Source organism: Chroicocephalus ridibundus, chromosome 2, assembly GCF_963924245.1.
Source record: "Chroicocephalus ridibundus chromosome 2, bChrRid1.1, whole genome shotgun sequence".
Taxonomy (NCBI): domain Eukaryota; kingdom Metazoa; phylum Chordata; class Aves; order Charadriiformes; family Laridae; genus Chroicocephalus; species Chroicocephalus ridibundus.
In genome coordinates, this window is record NC_086285.1 from 104,106,022 (window position 1) to 104,118,232 (window position 12,211).

Below are 12,211 nucleotides of genomic sequence, written 5' to 3' on the forward strand. Positions count from 1 at the left end.
ATCATATTCTAAATTGAAGCTAATAAGCTTTAACTGCACAGTTTAGTATTTAGTAAGTCCTAATTCCCACAACAAAAAAAAAACCCTAGAAATAACATTCAGGAGTCTGTTTTTCAGTGGTGCATTTCATGGGCCCATTTGTGGTACTTGATTCTGTCTTGTCTGTGTTGTTTACACATATCAAAGTTCAAGGTGGGTGGATGGCAATTCTCTACCCCGGCAGGGGAATCCTCCCAGCCACAGCCACTCTGTGCCCTGCTTGAGGATAGGTGGGACGGCTGCGAAACGCAGCAGCGCCTGCCTGTCTGCTCTGTCACCACCACTGGAGGTTTCAGATCCCTATGCTGCCAGTCCAAGTTTTGTACACAAACCTCCTTGTCTTCCACTTTCAATCTTCATATAAGAACAAACAGCTCATAAGCATTATATTACAAATACATACAACCACTTGAAAGGAGGCTGTAGTGAGGTGGGGGTCGGTCTTTTCTCCCAAGTAACAAGGAATAGGACACGAGGAAATGGCCCCAAGTTGCACCAGGGAAAGGTTTAGGATAACCCCTTCACTGAAAGTGTTATCAAACATAGGCACAGGCTGCCCAGGGAAGTGATTGAATCATCATCCCTGGAGGTATTTAAAAGACAGGTAGATGTGGTGTGTAGGGACATGGTTTGGTGGTGGTTTTGGCAGTGTTAGGTTGATGGTTGGACTCGATGATCTTAAAGGTCACTTCCAACGTAGATGATTCTATCTACCCACTCATAGTCATCCACCTAGCTTCAGTGCTATATATCTACCTGTAACCTGAACCCGGATCCAGTTTTCCCCAAATTGTTCAAATACAGCTTCAAGGGAGACTGGTGAATAACAATACACTGTTGTACACATCGCCTCAGCCAGAATACTGATCCTCAATAGGCTTGCTGAAGAAAACAAGCTTGCTGAAGATAAAGGGTTTGCAAAGTGAATCCAGTTTGGCAAATGGAAAAAAAAAACCAGCTCCCTCAGAACAGTGGTCCAAGCTCAGTGTCTCTCCTATAAGATCAAAATCTCTCCTTCCCTAGACTTCTTGACAACTAGCTGGAGCAAACGGATAGGCAGGGCTTAGAATAGATGAGTTTTTCCTGGCATCCTAGAAACACAATCAGCCTTATCCCACGTTCCTTATTCTTTTGGCAATAGGAGATTAGGCTGCCAAACATGCACAACACCAAGCTGCAATTCAAAGTTTCAGGTTTGAGGTTTGCAGAACACACAGCCAGGTGTATCATCGACTCACAAGGTTAAGAATTGTTTTATCACCACACTTTGTAATGCTTAGGGATTTCCAATGGCTAAACAAGGCAGTGTTCTGGACTAATGCCATTTTGGTGGGATCTAAATAGCTATTTCTCATTTAAGATTAAAAATAATCAAGGGAAATTAGGTTCATAATTATAGTTCATAAAACCATACACAAAACCATATGCTTCTCTTTTCAGTAAAATCTTTCAGCGACATATCTGTTTCCTGCACTGACCAGCTCACAAAACATTCACTGATGCCCCCTTTCAGAAGGTTCCTCATTTCCAAGCAAATATCTGTAGGACACTTAAAAGCTGACACAAATCAGGTTAATTTTTCCAAGACAATATCTGAAAGCTGTAGGATTTTCCTATAGCTAAAGTACATAACTTTTAAAGTGCTATCTTTGAAGCTACTTACTCCACCCAGAAGATGCAAGATATCCATTCTTAAGATGCTTTTAGTTGCAAAAAAAACTCAGTAAGAACACTAGCTCAGTAACAAGCCCTGTATTCCTCAGCCTCTTGGGGCTATCTATTTATCTATATATTTTTACAACAGCAACCAATATCACTTGCACTCAGGATACAAAAAGCAGCTCTTAAAAATGGATTACAGTTTTTAATAAATGGATTCTTTAGCAGTAAGATTACTGCACCGTGTTTATTTGATGCTTCATTCTCTTCAGAAATTAGATACTGATGAGAATCTGGGTCACAAAGTTATTTGAATCTCTGTGCAAGATGAGGGTGAATAAAGAGAATGAAAAGAGATATAAACACTTCTGAAGATAAGTACAGTTAGCATCTAATGCATCTTTTAAAGAGTGTAAGCATCATCACATTTCCATTATTTTAATATGACCAAAGTGAAAGATAACAGCACAGCGATATGATCCTTTCATATAACCACAGTGATATGAGATAAAGACAGGAGCTATTTTTTAAATTTCCAGTATTATTATTCCTAACAGGTTTAGGAATAAATGTAAAGGGGGAGGGTGGGGCATCCAAATGAGCGCTCAGCTTATTTTCCTATATATCAAGCTAGTACGCAAAAACAAACTTACAGGTACAGGGTTGAGATGCCACATATTTTACTGGGATGTCTCTCTCCCGTAGGATTTAGGGCTCAAAATGATTACTGAATGTTGGCTGCAGAAAGCTTCTGGAACTTGATAGTACCAGTCATGAGCCAGATGATGCCATCAACATCACACGCCTCACAGGGATTTGTGATGTTCAGACAAATATTGCATCAAATCGAATCTTGGTGAAGGAGGAGATTTAGAAGGGAGAGAGCGCTATTTTAAGCTGATGTTTCCAAGGAAGGCATGCTTCTGTTTTACAGCTAAGCAAGACCAACAGGTAGCTGCTGCAGAAAGGAGCAACCCTGCTGTTCCTTCTCTTGAGCTGTACTTCTCTGGCTCTGCAGTAAGTCTATTTCGGGAGCTGAATCAACAAAATTTATTCTACAAAAAGATGCAATCAATTTTTCTGCCAGTTTAGCTTCCTGTGAAAGCACATGGCCAAAAAGCCTGGTAGGGGGGCAGAGGAGAAAGCCCACCCCTTGCAGCAGTGATCACCTATTAGACTGACTAAGTCGTAATAGAGAAGCGCTCCCTGAAATTCCTGTCCACGTTAGAGTTCCTCAACAGACTAAGCTGGGTGGAGGAGGATTTGAGGTTGAAAACAGTTAGCAACACACGTTTATTTGTAATTCTGTGGATTTACATCTTGTAAACAATCATGATATGGCATGAAGCCATCTTTATAATAAAAGTCCCACATGGGATTTTACAAGGCACTCAGTGATTTATGTTCAGCATTTTTCCTGAATCTCACACACCTAACTCAGTTACTTTTGAAAAGCTTGCCCTCTAGGATCACTTGCAGCCCTGTCTCAAAGTTTTAAGACTTCTTCCGTACGTTCAAAAGCTAATTTAAAAAAAAAACCAAACAACAACTTCTGTTCATGGTCAATAATATAAATTCCAGGCAGAAACATTTTTTGTCATGGCTCAGAAGAATCTGTGTCAAGTAGAATGAAGACAAAGGCAGAAAGCAGCATGTTGTCAAAGGATAGCATGGTCCAATTTATTACTGCAACTGAACCTCTGTGAAACTGTGGCCAGTGAAAAGGACGTTTATTCTGTTAGCCTGATTGTAGCCATGTATGCAAAGGAAAGGCCCTTGAATAGGTACCAGGAAAGGAGAACTGAAGAAAAGGGAAGAGATTTTCCTTTGCTGAACAGCAATACGCAACTCAGACAAAATGTTCATAAGCTAACATTTATTTTTTCTAGAAGTCAATTCCTAACTTCAGTTTCCTGATACCATGAAATTACAAAGTGATGTTTTGAAAAGCATTTTTCTTCCAGTTATTTGCATGCTTAACCAAAAGGGCTGAGGAATGTGTCTTACCATACAAGTGTCCAGATCCTCCAAACGTTCTATCTCTGTCAACTCCTCAACCGTCATCATAGCGCGTTTAGTTGGTTTTTCTTCAGCTAACTCAATTTCCATTGATTCCTGCTGTGGAAGTGGCTTGCCACGTCTAGTCAAATGGTCAGCCTGGAGAGAAGGATAAAGACAGGAACTCATCAATCAAACTGTTAAAAAGGGCAAACCAAACCCAACCAGAAAGCTTACGGAACTTAAGTGATCACAATTCCTAGAAGACCAAGTACAAAAGCAAAGCTCAGTTTTGTGTGTTAATCTTCACACAAGGTTTGTTTTGTTTTGGTTCTTTTTTTTCATTCTTTTTTTTGAATGGAAAATTCCTTCTATCACACATTCTAAGAAGGAAGGGAGAAAGTGTAACAGGAAAAAAGAAAAGGAAAAAGGTCAGATAAAAAGCCACCCTACTTTTAACTTATTATGGTTCTTCCTCAGCGTTCGTCCTGTCTTTATTATAAAGAAAATAAAGGGGTGTAAGAGAAGCTTTGTTCTGGACTGTTTTTTGTTTGTTTGTTTGTTTTTTAATTAAATAACACAAAGATGTATAATTTCAGTGAATATAATTTTCATAATTATTAGACGGCCAAAATTTTATCATCTGCTATTCAAAAAACAGGACAGCTTTTTTAAATGCCTCAGTTCTGTTTCACTGAAGAAATAGGTAGGGGTTGCCATAAAAAGAAAAAAAAATCATTATTGATAAATCTATGGGATAAGATACATTTTTTTTAAAGTATCACACAGGAAAAACTCTTAACAATAATAAAATCCATTTTTAGACCTGCATAGCAAAAACTGTTACTAACAACGCAGAGAATGTTATATAAACCACCCTGGATTGTACTTGGAATGGAGTGGGTTCATGTTGTCAGGAAAATGATGAAATATTTTCTAGCTCTGTTGGTAACTAAAGAGAATATTAAATAACATCTCTTAAAAGCAAGTATTTGAAGATCAGCTGGCCCAAATCAGTTAGTCACAGAAGCCTTCAAAGAGGCAGCTAAGGAGAGCTGCAGTCTACTGCTTAACATCAGCACAACAACCAGTGGATTGTAATTTTCTTAACCGTCACAAAGGGTAAACAGATGACCTGAGTCAATTATAGCTCACTTAGTCCAGTGTCAGGAAAAACAACCAGAAAGCTGTTGCAGATTTATCTTTAATCACACTAAAATGGCTAGAATAATAATTAATGCTAATCATCATCACATTAGACAAACTCAGGTCTTGTCAAACAAGGGGATTTTTTTTCCAATTTGCCTCAAATGCTACTGTGTCAATGCAACATACACAGACATTTGTAGGTGGCTGAATTAGTAGTACGTGACGCTCCAATTTAAGGAGCTGGCACAGAACTCTATCAGTGCATTTAATCTTTGCTGTATTAAGAACTAGCTGCCAACTCTCCTATTGCAGCTGTCAGTTGAAGATTAACACTGACAAATTAGACAGGAGTTCCTCTACCAGCATTTTTGAGAACTGTACTCTTCAATGTTTTCATCGGTGCTATACTATCCGAAATAATCTGCAGCTAACAGAAACATAAGAGAGTTAAACAGGGAAAGGGATGTATTACTAATGCAGGCCAAAATAGATCCCCAAGTAAATAATCTCAAATCAAATGTATGGACAATCAGTCCTTAGGAACTAAGCGCACTGGCAATTAGCTATGGACACAATCCTGAAAAGCAGCAAGTGTCAAGTGTCCAGAAGCCATTACTGGGAGGGAGATCTAGCAAACCCACTTCTGAAAATGAGCTGCCACTGAAACTCTGACAAGAGGAAGGAATTCTTATCTCCTTGGCTACGTAAATACGAGGAGTAAAGAATATCAGGAGAAAAACAATTTCACTCCTATAAACAGTGTTGATTAAAACATTGGAATAGTCTGTCTGGTTCTGGGGACCATAATTTTCAAAGAGGCTTTAAAAACAGCTGGCAAAAAGTGCAGAGGTTTGTTACTGAAGTGACTCAAAGGCAGGAGAAAATGACTTACTGTGCGAGAGTCAGGGTATGTCCAAGTTGTGCAATACCACCGGGCAGAGACAGCCCACTGCTGATGCCAGCTGAGCCCGCACCAGGACCAACTGCAGCTAATTAACGTGGCTGCTCACGCAGCAGGCTGATGCTGCTACATAGCTCCCGAGACCAGAGGTTGTATCTTTACACAATGCTGCTCTGTATCATGAAGACACACCCTCAAATAACCCAGTCTTTTCATTTATTTAAAAAAAAAAAAAAAAAAAAAAAAAAAAGAGGGTGAAGAGTGATTTTGTTTTCTGTGTATGAGGACTTTCATAGAGAGGAAATAAAGAGAAATATATATGTTTTCCTTATCTTGTGGAGCAAACCTTTTGAATAAACTCATAACCGCAAACTTAAGTCAGAGAAATTTCAAATAGAAACGAAGAGCAATTTCAATCAGGAGAACGACCACCCAAGTGGCTTGTTAAAAAAAAAAAAAAAGCATTGGATTCTCCTTAGAGAATTGCATTAGAAATAAAAATGTTTTTCTGTAGATACACAGTTGTTTATTTCTTCTACTCTTGATAAAGCAAGTACCTTTATAAAAAATAACTGTGCTTCCTGACAGCTCAGCACCTTCAAATAACAAACAGCATTTCCTTTCCGACATTTCTACTCCATTCTCTTCAAACTTGATACCTACATTCTGAAGTAACCTCAACATGTATTCATTCAAGATCCCAGCAGTCTCTCTCTAAAGAATGAAATTTTACCTCTAATCTCACAAGCAACCAAACCTTAACATCTCACCAGGACAAGTACCGGCACTGTTCTTAAGTAATGACTCAATGTTGCATCCTGATGGCATTTTTAGTTTTAGATCTGATAATTGTGTAAAAGATCATAACACAAAAATATAATGCAGCCTCTTCCGAGGCTGTATCCTCCTTAAAGCAAAGAGGCAAGAGTCCCGTGATCATATTTTATATGATGTCAGTGAGGCCAATGAAAACAAGACCAATTTCAAAATAGAAGTGTGCTAAGGAGAAACTGAACAAGTTATGAATATAATAGCATTGTTAAGATACCCAGCATATTCAAATATCTACCATGCAAATACTCACCAGTTTGTGATGGCAGTGGGAAAGTGCATCCAGGATTTCATCTACAACTCGGTCAGACAGGAAAGAAGCCACTGTCAGCTTGACTTCACTGTGTGAGAGTTAAAAATGAGACAGAGAAAATTTTTATTCACGCAGGAGGATTTTGTCTTTATTACGTGTTCAACAGTGCAACGATTATCCACAGTGCTGTCACTTTATTTGAAATAAAACATTAGAGGGTGTCAGGATACATGACTGCAGGTTTCAGAAATAAACTCATGAATCACACAGTAAACACAAGAGCCTCTGTACCATATTTATCCTGCTTCTAACATTTTTCTAAGAGCTGAAATGAAAACATCTGGGTAAGAGAGCTGAAGAGAAACCACATGTGAAACTCACCTCGCCATCAAAGTTGGAGAAACACGAATCTCTGATGAATAGGATTAGGAAAGTGTTGCCTGTTTAACAGTACTGGACTGAACAACTACAATCCACTCATTTCCTCAACTCCTTTTTGCATTTGTCTGCCAGCTGAAGGACAACTGTACACTGTTATTTCTCCAGTCTTTGCCATTGCAACTTTGCTTCCTCTTTTTGCTCTAAGTAACCACTTTCTGTCTCAAGAACATGTCAGCCATTCCCATTACACAGATGTACGTGGAACACCGACACACCTGTACACTGAATTGAGGTGTTTCTGCCGAATTCCTATCAAGGAAATGTGTGCCTTGAATTGCTCCCTTGGGGTCCCGTCTTTGGCCACAATACAAAAGGGTCAGGCTGTGGAGGGCTGCTGATTTGCAGCTGACAAGCACGTATGCCCAAGCTGCAGCCCGAAGCTCCATCTCTCCCGCCTCTACATTTTCAAGGCCAATTGCTTCAACTGACACTTGGAGCAGCAACGGACATTATTTTGTTTTAAAGTTTTTATGTGTGGAGTGAGTTGCATTGGATTAACAAAGCTATTTCTACCTGGGGCTACCACTACTGCTGCAGAAAAGCGTGGGGGAAAAGGTAGGAAACTCCTTGGAAAGGCAGTGCAATTCATAGGGAGGTAGAATGGTGGCCAAGCCATGGTGGGAAGAGAATGACAGTGAAGGGATTTCCCTCAGTTACCTACATATTAATTTCAAATAATATAAGACAGGAAGCGTGACGGTTTGGCTGCCTCACCCCACTGACAGTTGCAGCTTCTACAGGCGGAAGGGGCATTATTATTGTCTTCAGGGTCAAGATGTGTTTGGTAGGACTGAAGTGAAGAAAACTCACTCCCTGAACCACTTTAAACACTCTGAAGGCATAGCTAAAGTCTTTAACGTCTTTTCCTGCCAATTTTGTTGCACTCTGCAAAACTAATTTCTAAGTCTTACTGTTTTCCTATTCTGCAAAGATATTAGCATCACAATGCAAAATGCCATGCTTTTCCATCAAGCAGAAAGGATTCCTTAGCCAAATGATGGCAACCGCAACAGTTTAAGTACAGGTCAACCACATTATACTGCATAAATACATTCTCTGGTACACATTTAATATGAAAAAAAGATGCAGTAAAAGGTCAGGTAAAAGCCTTCTTTTTTTCCCATTTGGTGTTTTTTTTTTTTTTTTTTTTTTTTTTTAAGAGAGCAGACTGAAGTTGTTTAAGGTAACTGTTTCTGCTCCCTGTTTGTGGTTTCAATGTCCAAGTTTCCATTTTTTAAGTACGTCTGTCTGCTGTGCACAACCCCCACACAAACAAAAAGGTTTAAAGTGATTGCTACAGCTACAGGGCAAGACTAAATACAAGACAAGACAGACAAAGCACTATTAACACTCAAAGCAAATAAGTGCCATTCCCTTCTATTACTGTAATTCAGTGTTACCTGAGAACATCAATAGATTTAAAAAAAAATAAAAATGTATCAATCATGAAAATGTTATTTGTGCACCATAAACCAAAACTCTTACAAAATAAAACAGAAAGACATGCATTAATGATCAAGTCAACATTCCTGGATATTCCAAATATTTGAATCCCCTGAACTACATACACCAGACCTGTAGGGCAATTTCCTGCTCTTTGAATGCCTTAATATGATTTCTCGTGAGTCACAAAAGCATTCCAAAAATCTTCTACTACACAAACACACATACATGCAACTCAAAATCCAAATTCTATAACCAATTTTGTTAGATTAGTCTTTTAAAGTACCTAATTTTATTGAGGATATCAATTCCAGATTGCTCCAAGAGGACATTTTTCACAAAAGTGCGTGGGATGGAAATCTTCTCAGTGCTAGCCTCAATCAGGTCTTCACGGATGCGAGCTTTCTTCATTACATTTGGGCAAAGGTTTTCCGCTGCATCCACCATAGACTCTAGGAGCGTCTGCAGCACAGTAAGCAAAAGCTAACATCAGGTATTGAGAATTTAATTAGCTGAAAGATTACAGCATTATTCTGGTGCATAGTAGTATGATACTTTTAGACTTGTAATTTTTACAAGTTTTCTTCCTAATTTCCAATCCATTTTGCAGTCCAGCTGTAATATAAAAGGCATTTTACAAAATAAAGCTAAGGAGGAACAACATACTTTTTCAGAAAATGACCCACAACTGTGCCTGTACCACAAATCTTTCAAATATGAAACATTTACATTTCTGTGCACTTAACTGTCAGAACAACAAATTAGCTTCCCTTGTGCACCCACCGCTGCTGCCTCTGCACCCTACAGCAGCAGTGGATGCTCTGCTGCAGCTGCCTCCGCTCTAAACGGTGACCTGAATCAGCAATATTCATCAGTGCTTCAGACATTTTGTAAAAGGCATCAGTATATGAAGAAAGACGACTCATGAGAACTTGGCATGCTGTAATGGGCTGGATTATACGAGCCAAATATTAAGAAGCTACAAGCACGATTCGCAGTAGGCGTACAAACCTTTAATATACAGATCTCATTTATATACATGGAAGTCCATAGTGGATGTTAGGTGCAGTCAACAATTTTTATTCTTTTTTAATAACTGATCAAAACCCCAAACCAGGACAGAAGAAAACCATACGCACTTCAGAAACAGGACCGTGTAACACCCCAACACCCTCAAACTTTCTTTTTCTTAAAACAAGATCTCCCCTGATGATGGCAGAGAGCCAATTTCTTCCCTCTTAGACTTTCTCTTAGAAAAATCTTTCATATATACCTCAATGCTACAAAGTTACGTTACGAAGCCCCTTCCAATCGCATTAGATTTATCTCCTATCTGTGCCTGTGAGAAAAGGTAATTCTGGTTTAAATCCTGTTTCATCACCTACTGGTTTCTTTTCCAAATCCCAGCTCTGACTAGAAGGCTAAAGATCTGTCACTACAGGTGCAGGTGGGGCCTCACAGCCCCTCACATAATCATCCGTGCATGAACTTGTGTCACGAAAAGTGCAGGAGAGCTCTAATGTGCACACACAGGGATCAGCGTGAGACAAAGAAACGCTACTAGTGCCCTGTGTCACTGAACCGTGTTTCCTCTAATTGCTTTCAATTTTCATATCCAAAAAGATTAGGTAGGACCACAGAAAGTATAAAACAATCAGCTGGTCATTTGGAAAACTAAATTTTAAATTCACACGGTTTTATCTACATGCTGATATATACCCTGTGTACAGTAAAACAGATTTATTTATAAACTCAAAGCAGTATTTTCTGACAAGACTGGAAACTGTCATTTGTTCAAATTCTCTCCACCTTACTGCATCTCCAGTCCCAGCAACCTAGGAAATCTATTTTAGGTATCTTCGGAAGGCTGTTCAACCATCAGTTAATTTCCCATTTAATAACTTGTTTCAGAGATTGCAAGAGGTCAAAGCTCATAAGCATGGGATTTGAAAGCAAACTCTCTATGTCCATTCCCAGTATGAAGCGCTACTTAGAAAGGATCAGTGAGGAGATGGTTGTCTCCGACAGCTGGTCCCTCTGCACGCTGAAGCTGTCACGCTGCTGCACTCCAGTGACTGTGGGGTCTCCTCGGGCTGCGGTGCTTCCAAAATGGCAGGTAGAATAGAGACACTGTCCTTGGTTCATGCTTTCACCAAAGGAAGGTGGAAAGAAGAGAGGAAGAGGAACTGGACAGAGCCCAGTTTACTGAAATGGGCCAAGTCATCTCCAGTAAGACTTAGGATTTATAACCAAATAGAAAAATGTACTTACAAATAAAAAAATAAACAAAAACGTATGTTTGTTTGGAATGGTATATTAGGTAAGCCTAGCTCTAACCTAGGTGCTTCTAAATTGTACAAAAATAATGAACTGCACCCCTCGAAAATTCTACCTATTTCCTTTTTCTTCCCAATCTCACTCCGCAGGTAAGTGACCTCAGGTGAACTCCATCTTATCACAGCTTTTTTCTCTTTGCATAGCCCTACCATAACTGGCAATTTTCGTATGTAGATACTGAGTAAGAAACAAACCCAATGCTACCGCATAATAATTTTAATGATTCAAAGCAGTATTTTTCAGTCTGCAGCTCTTAGCTGGCTGATTTTTAAGTGTTGATTCATGAGGACAACACAACAGCATGAAGCAGCCACAGCATACAGATAAGTCTGATCTTTACAATATGTGATTTCCAGGTATGGATCGCAATCATAGAAGTTATAAAAGACTTGCTATGTTGAATCACAATTACAGTCTAAGCATGGTCTTCCAAAATGGAGCATGTGAAGAAATGCTGCCTGAAGGTGTCAGTGGGAAGCAGAAGGAAAGACTAAAATTTACCTGAAAATTAATTTTTACTCGGAATACTCAGAGAATGTGCAATTTAAAAGTTAAATAGAGTTTGGATCTCTTCTTTAAGTGCACAAATGAACATAATTTCTTCAGTGTTGGATTTCACCTGTTGATTTCACATGACTATTATCGTATCTACAGAAGACTTTCCCCACCCCTACTTCCATCCCCAAACCTTCCAGTGGGGGAAACTCACAGCTACTGATATTGACTGTGGAGGGGCAAACATTTCAGTCACAAGGCCACAAGTGCCAGTCAGCCGGCATGCGGAAAGAAGAGGAGAAGGAAGTCCTGCCAACCACTAATGTCTCTTAACATTCAAGAGTACAGTGAGTAAAAGGACTGGAGGATGATGATATCTGAAGAAAAAAAGGAACAGGTGATGGAGCCAACAAACTGTTTGCACTACGACGGAATTTAAGAGGAACAGTTCAAGCACTCCTGTCCTGACAAAAAAACTCTTCTTTTGCCTAAGTAAGCACCATCGTCTTGCCTACAATTTTCCATTGGGCCTTTGCATCTCCGGGTTCTATGTGTCCACAGTGACACCAGCAGGAGAAGACAAATGCAAGGGCCTTGCTATAATTTCTCCTTTGGCCAACTCACTCCAAGATGTTGCTTTTCCTTATTCTAACTTCTTCCTTCCC

General features: G+C 39.4%; 1 protein-coding gene across 4 annotated transcripts in view; it reads right to left on the reverse strand.

Moving 5' to 3' along the window:
* The window catches only part of CARMIL1 (capping protein regulator and myosin 1 linker 1), a 199,467-nt gene that overhangs the window by 40,997 nt on the left and 146,259 nt on the right, over positions 1 to 12,211 (reverse strand). For all 4 annotated transcript variants that reach the window (XM_063326384.1, XM_063326385.1, XM_063326386.1 and 1 more), the window contains exons 27-29: positions 9,001 to 9,176; positions 6,831 to 6,918; positions 3,706 to 3,855 (exon numbers count right to left, since the gene is read on the reverse strand). In XM_063326384.1, the coding sequence (XP_063182454.1) occupies positions 3,706 to 3,855; positions 6,831 to 6,918; positions 9,001 to 9,176 (414 nt within the window). The remainder of the gene's footprint in view (positions 1 to 3,705; positions 3,856 to 6,830; positions 6,919 to 9,000; positions 9,177 to 12,211) is intronic.